The sequence below is a fragment of the Clarias gariepinus genome, chromosome 4, assembly GCF_024256425.1.
Source record: "Clarias gariepinus isolate MV-2021 ecotype Netherlands chromosome 4, CGAR_prim_01v2, whole genome shotgun sequence".
NCBI lineage: Eukaryota > Metazoa > Chordata > Actinopteri > Siluriformes > Clariidae > Clarias > Clarias gariepinus.
Genome location: NC_071103.1, coordinates 1329772 through 1354846, shown reverse-complemented (window position 1 = coordinate 1354846; position 25075 = coordinate 1329772). Strand labels below are relative to the sequence as shown.

The following is a 25075-nucleotide window of genomic DNA, read 5'->3' as shown; positions in this document are numbered from 1 at the left end:
TTTTATAGCCTGTTTCAAAAGGTCACTTTTCCTGCAAAAACACCACCACTAAGGAACATCTCCACTGGCTTTGACATTGCCTGGAGTTCCAGTGTGCTCCTTTATTTCTGGTCTTTTTAAAAACAAATACATCAAAGGTAAAAAAAATAAAAAAAAAAACTCATTCTGAACTCGAATTCTTGACTGAAGCTAAAGCCACATTAATTATTCAAAGAATCCTTAAAGAACCGCGAAGGAACCCTTTAGGAGTCTCCCAAGAATCTAGAAATCCTGATAGACATTAAGTAGGAAACAATAAACCTTTATTGAGTGATTGATTGAAATAAAGGTTTTTAAAAGATAATTTAAATGTTAAACAAAGAAAAAAAGCCACACTGTTCATCATTAATATACGGTAAGTAACAAATAGGACATCTTTTCTTTTTATCTTTATTTCTTCTTTATTGAAAATAGCATGAATTACTGAGATCGCATGCAGAAGTAAAGACGATGGAGGTGTTTCAGTGTCAGATGGTGATGTCACCTGTTCCTCAAGTGTCAGGAATAAATATTTTGTAAATAACTGCAAATCTTATGTAGTAGAATATACAGGGTTACTACATCACATGCTAAATGCTAACTACTAACTGCTAATAAAACCAACACAGGATGCTTTCGGTACAGTACAGACACGTGCTAATAATTACCCTCTCACCTCACAACCAGGTTCCTCACAGGAGGTTATGACGGAGCGTTCCTCACATGAGGTTATGATAGCTGTCCGCCATTTCGTTTTGTTTTTTTAACCGCCGTCTTTAAAGTCTTACAATGAATTTCCTGCTTTTGTCTTTAATATCAAAGTTAAATGTGATTGATTAGCACAGCTAGCACACCATGAGTTAGCAAAACCTGCGCTAACGTTTCTGTGCAGTGCAGTTAACGAGCTCCAATGCTAATGTAAGTATGCTAATTCTCTTGAGGAAGTGAAAGAGTACTACTGTTTGATAGCTTTGGCTATTTTTCGCTAAAACAGAGTTAACAGACTTGGCTAGCTACAATCATTAAAACAGAGAAACTGTCGCATCAGCTAAGCTAAATATTATGCTAGTTAGCATTATGGTGCTAAAATTTGGACAAATCTGGAAGTGTGTGGAAGAGGAGAAGAAGATAATGGTTACAAGAAAAGCCGAACGGCTAAAGCAAGAGAAAACAGCTAGCATGGTAGCTTGTATCAGCCTTTTAAAATCCTAATAAATTATGAATTATGTTTATTCTGACTATCTGCCTTCTGTAACTAGCTAAACAAACGCAGAGGTGATCCGGCTCAAAGCTGTTGTTTGTGCTTCTTTGTGCTCTCTCTCTCTTTTCTCTCTCTCTCTCACACACACACACACAATGAGGATGAGTGATGGCTGATACGGTTGTTTTCTCCTTAATATAATAGCATCTGCTGAAAAATGCATCCTGACTCATCGGTAAATGAAGCACAGACGCAGAAGCATCACGGAAACGGTGTAAACTACCATAAAAACCCGTTATTAGCACGTGTCTGTAACAGTATTTAAGTAGATTATAAAAAGCGTATGTTTGCGAACACTCCTACAGCGTCAGGACTGCATTATAAACACAGAACTCGGATTAAGGTTTAAGTTTCATCCCTAAACACAAGGCCAGTTCGTTTTTCTGGATCTTTCCGTCTTTATTCACGTCGCAGTGGCGCAGCAGCACGGTTCTGAACTGGTCCAACTCCGGGCCGGAGATACTCGGCTGAGAGAGAGAGAGAGAGAGAGAGAAAACGAGAGAGACGTTTTAGTCAGCTTCTGAATTCCTGCCATCGATTTATATTTAAGACTTAAACAAAAAAACATATTAGCTTAACCCTTTATCCCTTAGCACATTTGGTAACTGTGTCAAGGCCGGTATCTTAAGAAAATAATTATTTCGTATATATTTTTGCACATTTTTAAGTTTAAATAATTGTGTAAGTTAGCGCATGGGTATCTGGAGCAGCTGAATAAATGGCCTTTATTTTAGTTAGCGTTCATTACAATGCTAATCTTGAGCAAAAACACTCTGGGCCATCCTCGTGCATCAGCGTGAGCAGACGTGTGTCGTTTTTAGTCTCATAACTCGGTTTGCAAGCAGCTGAACATCTGGCTTTATCACTGAGGGCGGAGCTTGGTGTGTGTGCGGGCGGGAACTCTATGAAGAAAATGTTGTAATCTTATTTAACTCTAACTTATTTAACCATTAGAGACATGATCTTGTCAAATATGGACAAACCCAGTGTAATGCATTTTTAATAGCCTTTTTAATTGTGATGAGTATTGGGCGGAGCTCAGAAAAAAGGTTTGCAGAAGATCCTGGAACTGCTGGAGCTTCGGTGCATTTCTTCAGATTCTCTCAGAAAGACACATCATCATCGTCTTTATCGCTTTGTATAGGGTTGTGTGTGTGGGGAGAAGGGGGAGGGGGGCTGGAGCCTATCCCAGGAGACTTAGGGCACTAGGATGGGCACACCCTGGACAGGGTGCCAATCCATTGCAGGGCACACACACACACACTCATTCACCTATTTGGGATCGCCAGGTAGTCTAACCTTCATGTCTTTGGACTTTGGGAGGAAACCGGAAGAAACCCACCAAGCACGAACATGCAAATTCCATCCACACAGAGCCAGGGTGGGAATCAAACCCGGACCCTGGAGGTGCAAGGCGACAGTGCCAACCGCTACACTACCATGTCGCCAGAAAGTCACCTGACTTGGATGAATTAAAAAGTTGTAACTGTTTATACGTATCTTATTGTACAAATATATCCTTAACGCATGCATCTCATTTCCTGATTTAGTGCTTTTTTGCCTCATGTGAAGGACGAAGAGGAGATGGTATCTGTGCTTCACCTTGGATTTGCTCAAACGCTACATGATCTACAAAAGGTTGTGAGATAAAAATCTTGAGCTTGGTTTAACGTTTAACAGAATTAAAGCGTTTGTTGAATAAATTTGAACGTAGGGAGCAATGGAAGTTAAATGTGTCTCTGGCACATCTGTTCCACTGTTCAATATTCACACACACACACACACACACACACACACGTGTAATGATTAACCCACTTACCCTGACCAGCTCCATCATGTCTTTGACGAATCCGTCCACCTCGGGTCCCTCCAGAGCACCTGTCTTACTCTGGAACAACCAGCACAGGGAATTACACCGCGCTCCAACCTTCTCACATTCAATTCATTATCAGGATAAACAATAAAACAATAATGATGAATATTAAGAAAGTCTGAAAACATCTTTTCCAGGAGCCTGGACTGTTTCTGAGGGCAACAAACCAACAGCATTCTGCCTGACGTTAGCAAACACTGCTCATGTTTAACCAAGATTTACTTCAGCTCAGAAAGACTGGGGTCAGGCAGCTGAGAACATCCCGCTACGTCACTGTCTGATTTACGCACCAGGCAAAGCAAAATAAATAAATGAATGAATAATTATAAGATATTCGTGCCGTGCTGATGGAACTTACAACATCGTAATGAGTGAAGATTTTTTCAAAGTCTCGTTTCCTCTCATTCAGAGAGTTTGCCTGAGGAGGAAAAGAAACCCAAGTGCATTCAGAAATAAATCAGAAACTCTGTAAGAGGTTTTAACAGAAATAAATATGGAATTATACTAACGTCTATCTTGAACTGCAACAGGAAGTTCTCCTGTAGAGCCAGGATCCTGGAGGAGGAACAACAACGACCAGGTTTATACCATCACACGCGATCAGCGCTGCAGTTAATGCTCTAGTCTCAATGCATCTTGACCACGCCTTGTTTACTGAGACTGACAGCAGGACCACGCCTCCTTCACTAAGGCTGACAGCGAGGCCACGCCTCCTTCACTGAGACTGACAGAGAGGCCACACCTCCTTGAGTGAGACTCACGGGTAGAGAAAGGCTACGCCTCCTTCACTCCTAACCTGAACCTGACTGGAACAGAGGCCACACCCCTTTATTGTCAATCCCACTGATAGAGGTGTGGCCTCTGTCCCAGTCAGTTCCAGTTTGAAATGTAGGTTGGGGTGTCTCCCGGACCTAAAGGTCTATGAATCTCTGTAAATAAGGTATAGCACCTGTGTCGGTGTCAGTTATGGGGCGTGGTTTCGGAGCCTGTCAATCACAGTGAAGAAGGTGTGGTTTCGATGGGTCATTAAAGCTGATTGCATGATCACATTATCTCATGATTAGAGAAATGTGTTTTTTTCAATATGGTTCTAAAATGTTCTAAAATTAACAGCAACAGTGTGAACTTGTTCTGTGTTGCGTCTGTTTCTGTACTGAGGGCTTCACTGTCTGTTGGGTGGTTCCTCGCTTGCAGTCGTGTCTCTCACTGACCTCATAAATCTGACCACAAAACACATTACAGTTCACTCCCATGTGTTACCTCGCTAAATCATTCAGATCCAAGCGGCCATCTTTGTTCTTGTCAAATATATTCATCTGCGAAAACAACACAAAAAAGAGATAATCATGTACCTCAAACCAAAAGCAATGTAATACATTATAGAAGAATAAACACACAGTGAACCTTTTTTACTCTATTCTATGTTCCATCATCTTCCCCTCTTACAACTCAGACAGGACGAGTAATCAGGTGGTGTCTGCTTCTGTCCAATCTTCTCTTAGATTGAATCGTCTTCCAATAAACAGGCTTACGGGCAACACGCATTGACTGGAGCCAGACACAAACACGCCATCATCCTTGGAACATCCATCAGGTTTGGCAATAAAACACGGTTTGGGTGTTTATACGGAGCAGCCTGGAAAAGCACGGGTGCAGCTGGAGGCCCAGGAATATGGATACTGATGCAGAGAATGATGAAATTAAATCAGGGGGTGTGGTGGTGGAGTTTCTCAGCAGAGTGCTTTTAGCTTAAGCCTAGCCAAAGGACATGATCATGAGGGTGAGGGTAAAGTCCAGAGTCTTCAATTCAAAGATATTCTAAGGATAATCCTGGTTGGAATCTTTAACAAGGAATCCTTGAACCCCCTCACTCACAAGCTTCGGGTCACCCAATGAACATGTATATTAGAAGAACGAAACAGGAACCCCAACACATTGTATATCATGTGACCTAAATTTCAGTTGAACCCAACCTGTTTGGATATTTTCACTTTCAAAACATCAGGATAATCTCTGTTTTACCTCTAGAAGCAAATAATACTCTAGAGTTGATTCAAGATGTTGCATCTGTTATGGTTCTTTTTAGGGGAAAAAAATTATGTTAGAACCATCCGAATGATCCAATCAAAGCTTGGGGAGGTTAGTAGAGGAGAGGCAAAGGAGTTTGGTACCTCGGGCCACAAGTGTAAAGGTGTTTTCAAAAGTTATTCACTCAAGTCAGAGGGGGTGCAATACAGTCTAGCAATAGCAAAGTACTATGGAATGCTACAGCCAATTCTGAAACAATTGTTTAAATAATGGAAAAACATTTAAACAGATCAAGAACCTAGACTTGCAGACAAAAACATCAGGGTGACTTTAGAATCTTGGGTAGACGCCACATCATGTGTGAAACATGGTGATGGTGGAATCATGGCTTGGATTCAGCTACTAAAACACAACTGGACCTGGATATCTTTAGAAATGTCTCCTGATGTTAAGGCTACTGCAGCAGCGAGATCATTTATAAGCAAACTAGTTGTTTGCTTAATGTTTCTTTGAACCTACACCCAAAACATTAAAAGCTTAAAACTGATTGGACTGATCCACTGCACAGGTCATTTTGCTCTGTGTAAGGCTGTATGGTAATCAGTTTGGCAAACTTGACCTTGTTCTTCAAATGTCAGTTTCCAACTGCCCCAGATTACTTCACTGCAAATGTGGTCTCAGATGGAGACTTCAAAGACCTTATGTAGACGCTGTGCTTGGAATAATAAAAAAAAAGTTTGGTCAGATCTGACTCGAGCAAACTCCACGTACAGTACCAGCCCTGTTAGAGAAGCTGTCTCAGGGTCTGGGTCTAAAGTGAAAAACACTAAAACCCAAAGAGGCTTGAAACCAGCAGGTAAGAACTCACGATTCTATTACATCTTTTGGCAGAGCATCATATGATGCTTTCATAACATGCATTTAAAAAACTCATTAACAACACTGACGTACAAACCATGACCATTTCAATCAGCACTAGCTTCTTATGTACATATCCATCCCTTTAAATTAGAGCTGACATTCTGCTCTAGTCATTGTTCCACATCTTTACACTTTTGTTCTTTTCATCTGCATCGGTTCCCATTAAGTGAGAACAATCAGCTCTGATGGATTAATGACTGAAATTACCCTCTGGCATTTCAACAACGTCCCCTGAAGTGAGTTATGAAAAGCTGCAGGATGCAAATCTGCAGAACAAGTTCTTGTACAACACTCGGGTTTAAGCAACAAATGTCAGTGCGAATTCTAATGGCTTCAATCAATAGACGTGAATGTCAGTCAACAAACGTCAGAAGAGATTCTGGAAGAAAATATCCTTCTGTAAAAGCTTTAGTGCGTTACATCAGGAGTTGGATGTCCGCCGCACTCCAGGCAGTCGCTTTGAGAATTTGTTAAAAGCCAGGCATTCGTGGAAAAAAAAAAAAAACGATTTATTTTCTTTTATTCATTTCTAAAAGTCTGACAAAAACCAGGCCAAGATTATCCTCTTATTAGACAAGATGGAACAGGTGCTCTCCGATGCTAATCTTATCAGGCTAATTAGTTTTAAGGGCTTGATATCCTGTAGACTATTGATCATTTGGGTCACAAAGAAAGAAAAAAAAATGTTACCATGGTGTCTGTGTATTCATCCAGCTTGTTAGAGGACACTTCCTTTTTGTGCTGCTGAAAAAGATCCTTTAGGAAATCCTGCAAGAGAAATTCTTTGTGTTACACATCACTAATAAACCAAACTGTCGAGAAATCCAGCACTGGGCTTTAGGGACATGATGTCGAATTCAACCAATTTGTTGTTTCAATTTTCACCCAGTACAACCAATCAGGCAGCTTATTCAGAGACGCAATTAAAAATACCACTAACTGAGATGTAGCAGGTGACAACATTTTTTAAAACTAAAGCTCTGACAGATGACTCGCTCCTGAAAGTCAAAGAAACAAGTTTGGAACGACATGGAGTGCAATTTTGTGAGAACTTCTGTATAAGAATTTACAATCCTTATCCTGGAAAAGGAATACACTGTGGATCAAATTGTGTTTTTTTGTTTTTTGTTTTTTGGTAAGGTTGAAGAAAAAAAACATAGAACATGACCTGTGATGACGGGTATTAACTTGAAAACCTTCCAAGTGAAGCATATTGCGTGCAGAAAACTTGACCTACTTTAAAAATCTTCTGTAGGTTGAGGTTTCTCTGTCATGAACCGTTCTAGACAGAAACTTGCCACAACCTGCTACAACATTTTTTTTTATTTTTTGTCGTGAAAAAAAATTATGGTTATAGCCCCATCATTCGTGAAGCATGGTGGTGGTGGATATAAAACCCTGGACTTCATGCATCTAAAATGGTTACTTCAGGTTGACAATATACCAAATCATAAACAGTTCCAAGTAAAAGCTCTTTACAATATATATATATATATACAATATAGCTCTTTAGAATCTTTCCTCACCCAGAGAACCCTTGAGGAACATTGTACGCTTGGTTTGGAATCTACATTATTTAAATGTAACTTGAGATAAATTGCTTCATGACATGAATAAAAGTCAGAGTAACCATGGTGAAGCTTCTTGTGACTTTCCTACCCTTAGCTCGGCTGCAGATATATAGCCACTGCTGTCTGCATCATACTTCCTCCAAATCTATGAAGACAAAAAAAACCCTAGTTCATCAAAGAGATAATAAAGAAATATTAAAAAAAATTTTAAAAATGATGATGATGATGATGATGAGAGTGCTGGACCTTCATAAACTCCACACTGTTGTCCAGAGGAGCTTCACGGTGGAATAGCAAGAGGAAGTTTTCTTGTTCTGGTAGGATCATATTGGCGAGCTAGGACACAAGCACACACACACACACACACACACACACACACACACACACGCACGCACACACACACACACACACACACACAGAAGATGATATGAAAGTTAGCGTCATGGAGATCTGTTCATAAATCTGCCTTGAGGAACCTTGCGGTCTGCTGTTTCCTCTTGTGGCTTATAAAAGCTTTTAGTGCTTAAAGTATAGATGGTTCTGTTTTTCTCAAAGGATAATGCAGTGATGAAACAAAAAGATAGGATGCAGGGGAAGAAAGGGTTAAGTCACCAGCGATGTCCCTGGTCCAAGGTTCAGTGCCAGCGCGTTATTTCAGTCCCTGGTGTGCAATGAGTTTTTCTTTTTCTTCTTTAGACCACCGTCCTACACGATGATGACTCATGCCTTTGCTTTGGTGAATACAAAGTTTTTATACCAATGTGATTTTGTGTGTGTGTGTGTGTGTGTGTGTGTGTGTGTTCATGTCCTATTGCTTGCCAACTCTAATTAGGATTCTACAGAAACAACATCACTCGACCTCTTAATATCAGATCCCTGTTTAAAATTCATCCTTTGTCAAGTCAGCGACAATAAGAATACGGACACCAGTCAGGGACATGATGGCACCATAACTCAAAACCACAATAAACACAAGGTCTACCTTTCTTTGCTTTCTCCATTACAGCAATCACTTGGACTCGACACAAAGTCAGGAATACAAAACACGTCCTCTCTCTAGCTCTCCAGCCTCCACTCCAGATTCTTTACCGCACAGACCTTCTGGAACGTGACCACGGTATACACACGGTTTCTACTTGATCTTCAATGCCTACCAGGTCTTTTCAATGTGTATGCTTTAAGATCTCTAGTGGTGCACTTGTTCCTAGGCTAATTAGCCTGGCAGTAAGGAAGCAACCACACAAGCCTGCAGTTCTTCATCTATTCATAAAGGAACATCTAACCACTGGTGCTTTTTGTGGGATTTCAAAGAGGCTTTTAAACCAGCCTGAATCCATGTTGCGGTCTTTAACACGTCTTTCAAAAGAGAAATGTGGTGTTTTTTAAATGATTTCTGCAACCTTTAAAACACTTTGTACAAAAGCTGAATGTTCCTAACTGTAGGGGAGTTAACTCCTGTTTCTGTCTCTGACCCGCAACATCCAGCAGAGCGCAAATATTAATGATAGATGATGGATTCCTGCAAAAATACCAAGAAATATCCAAACTACTACAATTTGCAAGATATTTTAGTGATATATAGAGCAGCGGATCAGTCATAAAAACAATAACAAATGTGCAAACTACTGTATCTCTTTCTAACTGAAAAATGAATCGTAATTTGTTTTAAATGTTCAAAGTGCTAAATTCTTTTGGATAAGTAAATCAGTCATAAAATGTGAACAAATGTCCAAACTACCACAATTTACGACTAGCAGAAAAGCAATAGAAATGCTCACAAATGTCCAAACTACTGTTTTTATTTTTAACTAGAAAACTAGCCTTAAAAATTACAAAATCTTTAAAGTTTTCAAGAAAAACCAGGAAACATGTCCAAACTACTGTACTTTATAGACTAGCAGACTGACTGTAAACACACTAACAAATGTCCAAACTACTGTAATTTTATCAACTAGAAAACTAGCCATAAGAACAATGTATGAACAGCCACCAGCCATAAAAATACTAACAAGTATGCAAATAACCAGAATTTTTTAAAACTAGCAGACATAGAAACACTAACATTGTTACGCTACTATAATTCATGGATTAGCAGATCAGATGTAAAACAATAACAAAGATGCAAATTACTGGATTACTAGATGCTTTTCAAACTAGAAAACTAACCTTTTTTTAATGTGTAACGTTATTTTTAGACAAGGACACGTGTATTAAAAACATGAAGAAATGTCTAAACTACCACAATGTATGATTATCAGAACAGCAATATAAATGCTAACAAATGTGCAAACAACTCCAATTTTTCATCTAGTAAACTATCCATAAAAAGTAAAAAGAAAAAAAAAAACTATATATAAAAAAAAATGAATACAGTTTATAAATTAGCAGACTGACTGTACACACACTGACAAATGTCCCAAGTACCATAATGTTTCAGTTAGCAGACTGGGAATAAAAACTATATATATAAAAAAATAACAAATTGTCAAACTACATGTTTTTTTTTTAGCCATAAACTAGCCATTTTTAACAAAAACACTAATGAACATTGAAATGAGTTTTGCACGCTGGCTGTAAACACAGTAACTAAAAGCCAAACAACCATAATTTTAAGACTACAATACGAGCCATAAAACACTAAAACAACATCAGTCTACCGATTAATTTTTATTTATTTTTCAACTAGCAGACTGGCTATAAAATCATAAATTGTCAAAATAGCCATAAAAATACAAAAACAGTACAAATTACTGTAACTGTTCAACAAAAGACCAATCATAAAAACACTAATGAACATACAAACTACCAGAACGTTTAGAAATTAGCAGACTGGACATAAAAACACCTACATATCCAAACTAATGTAATTTATTGACCAGAAACAAGCCATAAAAATACCAAAATACGTGTAAACATTATGTAGACCGGCTGTAAGAACTCGCAAGCGACCCTGATGTGAGGACTTTTACTAGCACAGAGATCATAAAAATACTAAGAAATGTACAAGGCGTCTCTGGACTAGCAAAAAAAAGGCAAAACCACTACAACCGTCTCTACAGGTAGACAAGGTGTCTGACTTAGAAAAAAAAAGTGCGAACTACAATAATTACTATAATGGATTGTCTGCTGTGTCCAGTCATGTCTTTCTAGCAAGTGAAAATACAGACAAGCGTAGGATCGAGTGTAAATCGAGGCCTAGCTCAGAGCACACACAACTACAGGAAGAACGTATCATACACAACATGTTGGTGTACAGTGTGAGTCACAGCGCTGATATTATAATCAGTTTTATTTTAGCACAGAGCAGCTTATCATGTGTTTCTTCGTTTTTAAAAAATAAACCACATTTAAAGAAGTGTTGATTAAAGGACGTGTGTCTCACTTCCTGGATCTGAAGGCGACCATCAGCCGTGACATCGTAGGCGGACATGAACCTGGCCTTCAGCTGCTGCACTTTCTCCTCCGTTATCTTATCCTGGAGGAGCGGAGAAAAACAAGCTGGTTACCATGACCACTCACCACCTGCTTTCACACACACACACACACACACACACACACACACACAGAAGTAGCACACCTAATATAAAAGACCAACAAATGGTAAAGTACTCCCATCATTTCTGGACTCGTTAGCTGATGAGTTGAACCGGGCGTACAGCTATAGATCTGTGTGTTTGCATCATATTCGTTCATGTTTTAATCTCATGTGGGATGAGATTAGCTCAGTTTACAAGGTCTGTTTTTTCACCGTACATCCTCCTCCCTCAGCACTTTAAACCCTGGCAGTAGAATTCGCTACTGTCGGTCTGGCTCCTAAGGACGAATTCTCGATGCACAATGCTGCGAATGTCAAAAAAGTTGATGAGCATTGTTACTCGGCCGGGCTTCGGACCTGCCTCGCCTTTTCTGGTCATGGAGATGACGGGCTCCTCCACTGTGAAGACTGTTCAAATCGCAGGTTGTACATGTACACCCAAGTTTCATCACCAATAATAAGATAAGATAAAATGAGATATACTTTTATTTGTCCCACAGTGGCAAAATTTTGCAAAAATTTTTACAAATAGGGACATTACAGTGTATAGATACGAAAGGAAAAGAGAAACAATACCATAGTTGCACTTTCAAATGAACTGCACGAGGTCCAACAACTTGCACAAGGGTAATATTACACAGTTTGTATTGCAATGGGTTACACAAGGGTAATATTACACAGTTTAAGATGTTGTTATTGCACACAAGAAGTTTCTCCTCGACATGAAGGACGGGTCTTCCACGGCACACTGACGGAGTTCTTGGCAGATTTGGACACGATGTTCCTCCTGCTCCTGAATCAGCAGCCTGGGGACGAACTCAGCGGCGACACGGCGTGTGTTCACATCACACGTGAGGATCAACTAGGCGGTTCCGTATGACGCACAGACAACGGCAGCACTGTTGTGGATTGTTCTCCGACGATCAGGAGGTTGAGCTCATTGAAGGTCTTCCTGATCTTTCGCCGTCTTCCAGTGACATTCTTTCAGCTCACGTGTCTCTCAAAACACCTCAAACGACTGCAGCATCGCCATGAACTTCAATCATGTTAAACTTCAAACGTCTTTTGCCCAGTTTCATGGGCGAAGTTCTGGTCATGCCCAGTTGTCTTTGTTCTAACAAACACTCTCCCTGATGAAATATCAGACCTGGTCAGAACAGCACCAGTTGCAGCTCCTGATGTACACCGGACGTTGTCTTTTGGCACACTGACTTATGAAGGTTGGAGCTCCGTGTGACTGATCAGTTGGCGTGAAAAAACTGGTCTTAAAACCTTTTGATACCACCTGGTTACATGTCTGGATGGTTTTGATCTACATTAAATCCATAAGTTCCTCACCGATTTATTTTAGACTTTAGCCGAGTTACACCAGCCGAAATCTGTACGATAAATACGAAACTGTAACACGGTTAAAGTGTTAACATGATTCATCAAAAATAAATATGCTAGTTAATTTCTTGTACATTCATCATGTGATATTTTCGTCTTTTGTGCCACTGCACACGATGGAGCACTTGATAGGCCTAACCTCAGTTTCCTCTAAATGCACGTTTCACTTCCTGGCAAGAAGTGGGTTTAGCTGTTAAGAAACGTATGTGTGATGTCTGATGCAGAGAGCTCTTACAGCCAAGTTAAACAAGGAAAAATAAAGAATGTCAAAAAAATATCTCATGCTAATGTAATCATCATCATCATCATCATCATCATCATCATCATCGTCACTGTCGTCAGCGGCGTTCTGGTTAAATTCATTTAATCAATTCATCGCTGCTCCGCAAAGTCGTATCATCAGAACATCAGCAGGAGCTCATGCAGCACTGGAGGCGAGGTAATGAACCTCGTTTATCTGGACAGAGCTGTGTGCAAAAGTTAGTGCTCACTTTATTTATATCCAACGGCTACGAGATATTTGCCTTGATTTGAATATTTTTTGTTTTTGCTTTAAAACAAGCTGCTCGGTTGTCATAACACTCTCTCATAACACTTTGACATCTTTTTTTTTTTCTTATCTCCTTCTGCAGATCTGCTAAAGGTTCAACCTTATGATGTGTGAGAGCTGTTTCCCGGCTTCTCACTCACTGTGTCTCTCTTATCTTTAGCTACTCGAGGGTTTGATGCTGTTTGCACGCTCTTTTGGTTTAAATAAGACTGCCAGGGGGAGGTTAACTTTTGAGCGCATTCATAAAGAGAACTGCTTACAGGTTCACTCATCTTCTATACCACTTTATCCTGTATTCAGGGTCACGGCGACCTGGAGTCCATCCTAGGAGACTAAGGGTACGAGGCAGGGTACATACACCCTGGACAGGGTGCGAATATATCGCAGGGCGCACACACACACACACACACACACACACACACACACACAGTGTACACTACAGTTTGTAGTGTACACGCCAATTAGCCTAACCTACTGTACATATCGTTGGACTGTGGGAGGAAACCGGAGTACCCAGAGGAAACCCACCAAGCACGGGGAGAACACGCGAACTCCATGCACACAGAGACGGGAATCGAACCCAGACCCTGGAGGCGCAAGGCGACAGTGATAACCACTACACCTCCGTGCTCACAGGTTGTCTTAGAAAAAAAAACTTAGAAAAGACCAGCTATTCTGTTTGACTAATAAAATAAAGAAAATACAAAAACACATTTGTTACATTCAGAACCTTAAGGGGGGGTTATAAACTTTTGCAGCCACCCCAAACATAGTGTACTAGTGTAATATTGTCGTGACCTACCCCTGGTCCCAGTTTTATCAGAAGATGCCGAAAAAAGGCGTCCAGCTCCTTCCCCTCGATGTAGCCGTTATCTGGAACACACACACTCGTTAGAGAGACTGATCAAAACTCATTAATCTGGGGTTTTTCTTAATTAATGCAATTAAACAATAATAATCTTTATTCTCACCATCTGCATCAAAGTGCTGCCAGATGCGCAGAAATCCTGCAGCGTCCAGCTGGTCTAGAGCGCAGTCCATGTCCTCAAGTCAGACTTTTCTTAAAACAGAGAAGAAATAATTAAATACAAAGAGGAAAAAAGAGCGTGAGGCTGCAGCTTCACCAGCCGAGACACGGAGAGAAAGAGAGACAGAGAGAGACAGGGACTGAGAGAGAGACAGAGACAGAGAGAGACTGAGAGAGAGACTGAGAGAGAGAGAGTGCTAGGCTGAGCAATATGAGGGTGAAGCACGAACCATAAAACCACAACTCCACCTCTCTCTCTCTCTCTCTCTCTCTCTCTATGTTTTTCTCCCTCTAGGGCAGCTCGTGTGTGTGTGTGTGTGTCACATCCATTACACACAGCAGAACTAATATAACAAGAATCTGGTATTATAATGAAATGACCTTCACATTCGGTCTGAGGATTCAGAGAGAAACCATCAGATTGGTAGAGACAGCGGGGAAAGTAATTATTTGATCCCCTGCAGATTTACGTTTCCCCACTTACAAAGAATCGAAGGGTCTATAATTTGTATCGTAGGTTTTTTTAATGTAAAGGATAGAGACAGAATATCAATCAAAAATCCATAAAAACACATTATATACATTTTATAAATTGCTTTGCATTTCAATAAAGACAATAAGTATTTGCTCCTCAAGCAAAACCTGACTTAGTGCTTGGTGGAGAAACCCTTGCTGGGGAGCACAGAGTTGGGGTTGGAGAGAATTTGGTCCACTATTTTTAAGTGTTCTTAGGGTCATACTCAGCAAACTTCAGACGGGTCTGTACATGTGCCTTCTTGAGGAAGGGGACTTTGCAGCGCTGAAGGATTACAATCCATGGTGCAACATCATATTGGGTTACCAATGGTTTATTTGGTGGTTGTGGTCCCACTTGCCTTGAGATCGTTCACCAGCTCCTCCCGTGTAGTTCTGGACTGTAGTTCTAGCTGAAGGGCCTGTGCAGGTCTACAATCTTGTCCCTGACGTCCTTTGACAGCTCTTTGGACTTGCCCATGGTGGTGAAGGTTGAATTTAAGATGAGAGGCTGCGTTTATACACATAATGAGTTGTTGTTAGGAGCACCTTCATAAATTGATCTGTGTACCACATGACCACATGACTATCTGTGGGAGCCAGAATTATGGTTGGTTGGCAGGGGAGCAAATACTTATTTTACTCACTGAAATCAACTCAATTTATAAAACTTATATAATGTGTTATTCTGGACCTTTAATTGATATTCTGTCTCTGTCCTTTACAATAAATAAACCTATGAGGGTTTGTCAGTGGGGAAACTGCAAATAATCAAATCAGATAATTATCCTTCCGCAGTGTAGATAGATAGAATATACAGACAGAATCATATATAGACATACAGACAGACAGACACAGGTACACAAACACAAACAGTTAGGTCCAGAAGTATTTGTTAGTGGATTTTATTAGACTTACTAATAAATGTCCGTAATTCCCAAAAGTTCATTATGATGATGATTATTATTATTATTATATATAATATTGTTTGTTGTTAAAGCTGAACCGTAGTGTATCTAACCATAGTGCATCCTGGTGCTGTGATATGATGTAAAAGAAGACGAGATCCATCAGACTAGGCCACCTTCTCCCGTTGCTCCGTGGTCCAGTTCTGATGCCCATTGAGGTGTTTTGGTGGAGGATACGGGTCAGCATGGCCACCCTAATCGCTCTGCAGCTTCTCCATACACAATAAACTACCATACGCTGTGTGTTCTGACTCATTTCATAGCGCTTCTGTTGGATTGAATTACACGGGCCAGCCTTCACTCCACACAGGCATCAGTAACCCCTGGGAGACCATCACCCTCTCGCCGGGTCACCGGTTCTCCTTCCTTGGAGCACTTTTCGTAAGTCCTGACCCCAGAAGACCGAGAACATCTCACAAGGTCCGCAGGTTGTACAACACGTCCCAGTGAGTGGTGGCCCTGGGACCATGATCAGTTATTCACTTCACCCGTCAGTGTGTCAGCGCTGCGGCCGATCGCTGTGTGTTACGATACAACATGATGATTTATCTGATGAAGTCATTGTCCGTAACACCGAGGAGGAGGTGAGTGTTGATTTAGCTCGGGGTGTCTTTACAATCTGTGTTACTTCAGCACCATCTAGTGGCCACTTTACTGCAGTTGCTGTTCATGTATTTGTGTGTTTAGCGACTGACTAATAGGCCAGACTTTCACAAATATTTGCCCCCATAGCTCATACTGGACTGAGAGAGAGAGAGAGAGAGAAAGAGAGAGAGAGAGAAAGAGACAGAGATACGGAGGAAAAGAGGAGGACAGTCAGGGACAGAGCGAGTCACAGGGACGCATTTAAATGAAATATTAATAAAAAGACTTTTTGCTTTAATTTGTATAAAGTGCACAGTTCCTTTAGAGCTGCATTTCACCTCCGAGAAAATTATATTATTAAATGATCATTATTATTGCTGTAGTTTTGTAGAAATGCTTGTATCTTTCAAAAAATAACTCATTAACTATAAAAAAAACAACTCATGAAGACTGCAACTGTGTAAAATCAGTTTTAATTCGATTGATAGAAAAGACAAAACATTCATGAACTAAACACACACACACACACACACACACACACACACAGTGCACGAGTGAAACGTTAGTACAGACCAGATCAAAAAACTGTGATTACAAACACACACACAGAGCTTAAAAAAAGAAAAAGGATCACATGATATATTAACACTGATTTGCATACACACATTAACTAATCAATCACTGTTCCCCTTCACCTTACGGGAAAATAACACAAATAATACACAGTCCAAGTGTTACGCAATTACATTAATATAAATCATTCATATCAACAAAATGTACATCTGAAGAGGAGAGGAAGAGGAGAGAAAGACAAGAGGAAGAGGAGGAGAAGACAGACAAGAGGAGAGAAAAAGAAGGAGAAAGAGAAAAGGAGAGGTATGCAAGAGGAAAGGAAGAGGAGGAGAAGAGAGAGGAGAGGAAGAGGAGGAGAAGAGGAGGAGAAGAAGGGAAGAGGAGAGGAAAAGAAGAAGTGAAGAGGAGGAGAAGAGGAGAGAAAGAGAAGGAGAAAGACAAGAGGAGAGGAAGAGGAGGAGAAGAGGAGAGGAAGAGGAGAGGAAGAGGAGAAGAAGAGGAGAGGAAGAGGAGAAGAGAAAGAGGAGAGGAAGAGAAGGAGAAAGACAAGAGGAGAGGAAGAGGAGAGGAAGAGGAGAAGAAGAGGAGAGGAAGAGAAGGAGAAAGACAAGAGGAGAGGAAGAGGAGGAGAAGAGGAGAGGAAGAGGAGGAGAAGAGGAGAGGAAGAGGAGGAGAAGAGGAGAGGAAGAGCCTGACGTGAGGAATCACAAGAGAAGAAAATGAGGGGAAAAAAAGAAAGATCTTGAAATCCGACTCCTGCTTGTTTACTGAAAATAAATTACAGAATGGTTCTAAGTGGAACACCTCATTAACACCTCATTAACACCAGATTAATGTCTAATTAACGCTTCATTAACATAAATTCCAAAAGGTGTGCAAGTGTTACTCACTTTAATTATAATTATTCAATTAAATTATTAATCAGGAGCCAAATCTCTGTTTAACACCAACAGGAAGAAAAAAATGTATTTTAGATTTTCTCAAACGAAACAGAAGTGCAATCAAAACCTCCCTGGTCACGAGCTGTCAATCTTCTGCTATAAGCCCCGCCCCTTCCCTTTAATGGTGCGAGGGGGGAAAAAGTGCAAATTTTCAATTAAAATTCAAGACAAAAAATTATGGACTGATTTTTTTTTACAACGTATTTCAAAATGGCTTTAATGTGTGTATTTTTGGTTTTGCTTCATCTGCTTTTTTCTTTTTTTAAAAGAGTCCAATAACGTCCAAAGGCAATTAAAAATAAATTTAATGTTTTTTTCCTTTTTCACATTTTTTAAAAAGATATTTGTTTCTTTTTTTTTATTACAGCTCATCATCAGCAACATTTGTTCATATTTGAAAATGTTTTGTTCGTTTTTCTTAACACAAGATAAAATAAAACCTGATTGCAGTTCAGACCTTTAGACCTGACTATATGTGTGTAAACACACACACAAACACACACACACACACACGAAGGTTTATGAGCCCCGGATCAACAAATAAATCAAATAATAATAATAATAAAAAAGGGAAGTTTGTTGTGGACATGAAGAACCTCAGCACTGATCCGATCAGACGTGAGAGAGTCTGTAGAACAGAATCTGATCTGATGCCATGTTTATACATTTACATTACTGAGCAAAAAACAAAGGTATGAAAATCCGATCTCAGATCATCAGACCAGGAAGTGTCTGATCATTCAGCCCCATAAACCTGTGCAATCTGCCGGGATCTGATCTCAAATCACCATGAAATGGAGGGGTCTAATCCTAAATTAAGAAGTGTTGTTTTGAAGAGGACTTGTATGATCTTGTAAGGGGGGACAATATGATCCAAGATCACCTTATTGAAGCAAAGAGTCCAATCCAAGATGTCTGATCTCAGATCAGTGTTGCTGGTCTTCATGAACACGTACCCCAAAGACCCGAGACACAGCAGGCAGATACACAACCAACATGCAGTTTATAAAAGTCAGGACAGAGTTTGACGCGTGAAATCCGATCTCTGAGACGGAAATCTGAGTCTGATCTGCTCATCTTAGACCTCGGATCAGAATGTGATGGCGCACAAAACAGAGAAAAGTTTGCTTGTTCTTGATATTTTTGTTTTGTTTAAAGGATAATCAGACATGCATACGTTATCTGTGACGCCGCCGGTGTCCTGCTCGGTCTGATCACAGTACAGCGGAGCTGTAAGGCACGAGGGCAGGTAGTAAAGTGCCCTCTAGTGTCAGTGCAGAAACCAGAGATCGGTCAGCACTTTAACAGTGTTTTAGCCCTAATTCGCATAGGAGGAGGAGATAAACACAGGGCACGTCATACGGCGACGCCGTCCCGCATCAGACACTATGGAAGAACTGAATGAGAGTGTATTGTGTAACACACGCACATACACACACACAAACACACACACATCTGAGAGTGCAGCTGGAATGCATCGGTTCTTTTAACAGTCTAGATTCCTGAAGCAGAAACACAGAGTGATGTGGTCTCTCTCTCTCTCTCTCTCTCTCTCTATACAAAAATAAAATCTTTATCTGCTTCCTCTCCAGAATCTGCCGATCTGCTGCTCTGACTCGAGTCCTTGTCCTTTGACCCGTTCTTGTCCGAGCTCGGCTGGTTTGTGCTCGAGGTTCTTGCTGTAGAAAGAAATATAAAAAAACTAATGATTAACAAAAGAACAACTTAAACGATAAATAACAATGAAACAGCACCCCCTGGTGTTTATCTCTATAACAGCAGCTCTTAACACTAGACACTTCTTCACTCCTGATCAGATCAATCACAGAACAATCCACTTCCAGAGGACATTTAAGACGGAGAGGAACGCTCCAGCTAACACGGGGACACGGCGGGACAGCCTTCAGCTCAACACCGTCACGGTTGCGTCACGCGGCGGGAGCTGCCCGTCAGCCCCCGGTGTTATCTGGGACGCGGCCAAAGAGGAGCGCGATTCCCCGGCAAACCGACCCGTCTTTGGCCTGATACACCATGAGAACTAAAAGGTGATGAGGTGAAGTATAAGAGGTGAAAGGTCAGAGGTGAGAGGTCTAACCGGCTCGGGACAGGGACGTCCTGTGCTCTAGCTCGGCCTCCGCCTCCTCCGGGGGTCGCATCGCTGTTTTCTCCAGCTCTGGCTCGAGCTTACATACGCTAACGTCTCCTTCAGTCGAGTCCACTGCGGAGAGGATTAGTGCTCTGTTTAGCCTTTTTAATCAGACTCACTTTTAACCTACAGCCTTTTATTGAAAAATCCTTTAGTACACCTTCAGTATCTATTTTAATTTCCTTGTAACTTTTGTAAACCAGTGAATTTTTAGACTTGTGCATTTTAACCCGAATTCTTTAAATTCCTGGATGCAATTTTTATTTTATTGCAGCGAAATCTTTTTAAAAAATCTAAAAGGTCTTCCTTGGGTAAGGGTTATTTCATCTAACTTGTTTTTTTTTTGTTTTTTTTTACCATTTCCATCAGACGTTAACCAGCCCTCATCAGATCTAAAGAACGAATCAGAATGAATTTATTTAATCAGACTCTCTTTATTTTAGCCCTAATCAGACTTTGATTCTGAAGCCTGATTTTAAAATTTACATTTATATTTGATCTTGATTATATTTGAATCAGACTCACTTTAGCCCTTAGAGTCTGCAGTCAGAATCAGACACACACTAGTTCTTAATCAGACTCTTTAATCCTCAGTCAGACTCCCATAATCATGGTCATTTCTATGGTGTTACTCAGACTCTGTTTCGTTTTCTAGTCCTAATTAGATCCTTATTTTAGTTCTGATGCCCCTAATCAGACTCTTCTTAACTTTCCTGCCTTAATCAGACTTTTGACTTTTAAACCCTAATCATAATCTTTACTCCCTAATCAGATCATTTCTGAATAAGACACATTATTGGTTCTTAAATCGGAATCTCTCTAGTTATCTAGCTGCAGTAGATCGGACCCTCTGGCCTGATCTTAATCAGACTCTAACCCTGACTGCCTGAGAGACCCGTACCAGGTGCTGATGGAGCTGGGGAGATGAGATGAGACACTATGAGACAAAAATGAAATGGTGACAACTAAAAGCAGTGTATGGCTGACAACATGGACACACACACACAAAACATACCAAGCCAGTAAGCCAATTAGACACGCCCTACTTCAGTGTGCAGGAGCTGAGTGTTTGTAAAAGCATTAGTGATGAAGGGTTCTACCTTCCTGAGTGGAGATCTTGGAGGTGGATGCGCTCTGTGCAGGGTACGAGGATCCGTTCTTTTCCCAGGGCGTTTTCCGGAGTGTAGACGGAACCTTCTGACCTCCTGCAGGAGACTCTGAGCTCTCGTCTGGAGGAGAACCGAAGAACCACAGTGAGAGAGGAGCTGGGTGTAATGTGTAGTGTCTGGGAATAAACACTGCATGTGTGTGTGTGTGTGGAGTGCGCGTGTGTGTGTACCCATGCTGCGTGTGCTGCTGCTGCGGGGTTTCTGCGGGAGGGCCGGACGAGGGCCTAGGCTCGGTTTGCTGCTCTGAAGCGGAGGTTTCGGACTCGTCGGGTTCGGGCCCGGCCCTCGGGTCCTCGGTGCTGCCTCGGGTTTCAACTCCCCCCCGACCCGAGGCGTCTTGTCAGGGGGCTTCACAGTGCCGCTGACCTCCACCTTCCCCTGACCTGCAGAAGCACAGTGTATCAGCTACTGCACTAATAGATATTCACCCAGATATTCTGCACACTGCAGGGCGGAGACCCCTCACCTGATGCAGGTCCGTCTGGCTTCTCCGGACTCGACGAGGAGTCAGGAACCTGAAAAAGAAGACGACCAAAGGCTGGGATTAACACTGTAACAGGATAATTGCTGCAGGAACCGAATTCAACTGTATTTAAAGTTCATTCCTAGAAACGTCCAGGGTCTCTAAAGCCTCTGTGTCTTTACACGTTCTGTATGAAAAGTACAAGCTAGCTGACAGAGCGTAACTAATTTCATAAAGCTTTCTGAAATCAGCCCCAGGAGAGCGATCGATCTGGAGAAGATTCCAGAAAACTCATTATAAAGTTCTTTCTGACACGACGCCAGACGGACGCGTCGCTTTAGGTGAGCGCGGTGAAATTTTGAGCTGACTCAGGCCGAGCGGTGCGCCGTCTCCTGCCAGATATTGATTTCATATGTAATAAAAACGCATTAAACATATTAAAAACAACCCAACAGTTCCACTGAAGGGCGCTATGTCTTTAGAGTTTAGCGCAAAAAGTGTATGCGCGGCTTAATGTGATTTAACATCAAGGATCTTGTCCGAAGTGTCAGGAACGTACACATCTTTAATACTACTGTATGTGAAGAAAAAATTATGGGCTGCAGTTCACACTGTGTATGGCGCCATTGTGTCTGTTTTTCTCTCCAACAGATCTAGTCTTTGTTCTGACTCACTCTAACTCACAACAAAGACAAATCTAACATTATGGAGACCAATAAAGGGAGTCATACTGCTGATTCTTGAGTAGATCTGAGCTTCAACATACCTTGGACCTCTTCTCCTGCTTGGCCTTCATCTCAGCGAACAGACCAGACCCCATCACCTGGACTCCACAGTCTGGTGTCTTCAGTTCCTCAGACTGGTCCGAGTTGCTGCTGTGCTCTGAACGTAATGACTGGGACTTGGCCTTGGGGGACAAGGCTTCTTCTGCAGTCTGAGGGACTGGGGACATGGGTGGAGCTGAAGTGGAGGTCTTCTCCTTGTCCTTCTCTTTCTCCTTGTCCTTCTCTTTCTCCTTCTCCTTCTCTTTCTCCTTCTCCTTCTCTTTCTCCTTCTCCTTCTCCTTGTCCTTACTTGAGCGGGACTTGATGAGGTTTAGAAAGCCCCCTTTTCGCATTTCACGTTTTCTTTCAGCATCTTGAGAGTCTGAAGACTTCAAGGAGGACTTCCTGTTAGAGCGCCGTAGGTAGACAGACAGACAAGCGGCAGAAGGAAAAGAAAGGGAAAATGAGTATAGAAACAAAAGAAGAAAAGAATAAGACTATGAGAAACAAAAAATAGACAAGTAAAGAAACCAAACCCAGAAACAGAAAAAAGTTCATTATTAACTTTTACTAAAAATATAGACCTTCTAAGATATAGTGTAGATTTAAGACTGTATTTGTGGGGACCTGGGCATCCTGTAACTCTGCAGTCTAAACAGATCAATCAGCTTTATATGCTTTTTCAAGTTCCAAATGGACTAAACTTCAAATATGTCCAATAAATTCCCATTAAACACTGTTTGCTGTGACACCATCACCAAGTTCTGGGCTTTAAAAAAAAAGAAAAAAAAAGGAATGAGCACTGACTTGTTCATCTTGGAGACTTTCCTGGAGAAGAACTCGTCCACTCCTTCATCCACCCTTCCCATGAGGCCGTTCTGCTCTCCTTCCTGTGACGGCATGCTGCTGACCTGCTGTTAGGGCACAGTGAAAGAAACGTCCGTCAACCTTCACATACCTCAGAAAGCCTACACCGGTTTAAGGGGCAAGACAACCAAATCAACGACTCCATTATACAAAAGGAAAAAAAAAATTAAAACATTTTTTGATTGCTAGGAGGTTATACTAAGAACTTCACCATGCAGACTGGGTCACTCACAGGAACCCTGCTCGGCTGAGTCTTCTTGTTTCTCTTGGGTCGTAACTTGGTGTAATGTTGGAGTTTCTTGGCTTCCTCGGATGGCAGGTCTCCCACAGCGCCGGGTGGCTTTTTGTCTAGTTTGGCAGATGGTGATGTGTCTTCAACATGGATGGGCACATCCTCTAGAGCCTTGTCAAGATCAAACTCCATCTCTGATTTACAGGAGAACCAGTGAAGAACTTTGATCAGTCACTTTGCAATAACAAATTCCTTTTATGATATTATTTTATGTGATTTTTATGGTGCAAAGAAGAAATCCTACCATGGTCTTGATATTTTCACAAAAACCATTAAATTTGTAACCATATCTAGCCATCAAGAAATATGTTTAACGATTGCTATCTTTACAGCACCTTAAAGTGGGACAAGCTACCCAGAAGCATTAGACACCAAGGTTCCTTAGGGGTAGAGCTGATTCCAAGATCCTAAGTACTTGCATATGTCACATTCCCAAGACCAGTGACCAGTTCCTTGAAATATAGGAGAACTATTCTCAAATATAAATGCAAATGACGGGGTTCCAGACTCACCAAATGCTCTGGAGACTGGCCTCAGCATCCGGCTGTGGATGCTCTTCCTTTTTGACTTTGGAGTCATCTAGGAGAAGTGTAAGGAAAAGCATTAATGGTGCTGACGATATTCCAAAGACTTTCCCCCAGTTCTTATTTCGCGAGTACCTCAGTCCTCTGGATTAGTTGCAATTTGTTTTTTGGCTTCAACAAGGGAGTTTATACTCGGATTATAAAAACGTGTAAATCATTCATCCTGGTGGATTTGAAGAAAATCCCAGGAATTCTAGGATGGCCTGCACCATGGTTGATGATCGAGTTGGGGTGTTTTATAGAGGTCATTGCACCAACCAGCATGCTTTTTTCAGAGAACCCTGAAGAACCCCAAACAGACAACAACCCAAGCCTGGGCGTCAAACTGTGGATTCTGGAGGTGCTGCGTGCCAGGAATGCCATCTGCTCTACTGGCGAAAATTGGCAAATATATGGTTTTATTATTATTATTTTTTTAATTAATATGCAGCTTTTAATATTTCTTTTAATAAAATATCAAATACATGTGTGATATTAAGTGGGTCTTCTGGGGTGGCGAGTTGTTCAGCTGATGAGTTAAAATTTTTAAGTTAGCACAAGTAGCTCTAGCTAACTCTATTAGCAACTCATGAAGGAGAAAAGTGGTAGGGTAATGACCTCAGAGAGTGAAAGAGAGAAAGAATGCTGTGAATGTGAAGGGGGGGGAGGCTCTGAACAACTCAGCTCTTTGTGCTAGTGACTATACAGTGGAGAACGAGAGACATTCGCAGTGAGAGAGAGGGAGGGAGGGAGGGATTATGGGGGAGGCAGTTTGTACTTACACTGCTGCAGCACAAAGTCTCCATGAAGCCAATGATTAAGGGGAAAAAAAGTCAGAGGGAAAAGAAGAAAAAACAGAAAAGAGCAGAGAGAAAGGTAAGAAGCCCAACTGTTCCAGAATCACGAAGAGGAGAGAGAAAATAAACCACTTAAGGAAAGTAGAATAACAGACAGAGCAGCTCATGCATGCGAGTACCGAGGTCCTTTTACAAGAGTCAAATTAACACAAACGGCAGCAAAACATACCCTGTGAGATACTGACTGTGTGTTCACTCACT

At 41.2% G+C, this 25075-nt stretch overlaps 2 protein-coding genes across 6 annotated transcripts in view; both read right to left on the bottom strand.

Annotated features, from left to right (window-relative positions):
• Positions 1-1349: 1349 nt before the first annotated feature.
• On the bottom strand, positions 1350-14342 carry scgn (secretagogin, EF-hand calcium binding protein). The gene is made up of 11 exons (XM_053494292.1): positions 14118-14342; positions 13949-14019; positions 11055-11147; positions 7919-8008; positions 7761-7817; positions 6792-6869; positions 4413-4468; positions 3662-3707; positions 3511-3570; positions 3099-3167; positions 1350-1746 (listed from the first exon to the last, which is right to left on the bottom strand). The coding sequence occupies exons 1-11, from the start codon at positions 14185-14187 to the stop codon at positions 1618-1620; spliced, it is 819 nt and encodes a 272-aa protein (XP_053350267.1). The 5' UTR covers positions 14188-14342; the 3' UTR covers positions 1350-1617.
• A 2354-nt stretch (positions 14343-16696) lies between these two features.
• Positions 16697-25075, bottom strand: part of LOC128520165 (F-actin-uncapping protein LRRC16A-like) — a 49385-nt gene continuing 41006 nt past the window's right edge. The window contains exons 30-38 of one of the 5 annotated variants that reach the window (XM_053494255.1): positions 23967-24033; positions 23374-23588; positions 23103-23206; positions 22298-22700; positions 21535-21583; positions 21239-21451; positions 21000-21128; positions 19849-19971; positions 16697-19432 (exon numbers count right to left, since the gene is read on the bottom strand). In XM_053494255.1, coding sequence (XP_053350230.1) covers positions 19308-19432; positions 19849-19971; positions 21000-21128; positions 21239-21451; positions 21535-21583; positions 22298-22700; positions 23103-23206; positions 23374-23588; positions 23967-24033 — 1428 coding nt within the window. In that variant the 3' untranslated portion in view covers positions 16697-19307. Of the gene's footprint in view, positions 19433-19848; positions 19972-20999; positions 21129-21238; positions 21452-21534; positions 21584-22297; positions 22701-23102; positions 23210-23373; positions 23589-23966; positions 24034-25075 lie in introns of all 5 variants that reach the window. The other 4 variants (XM_053494257.1, XM_053494254.1, XM_053494256.1 and 1 more) reach the window with 4 other exon arrangements.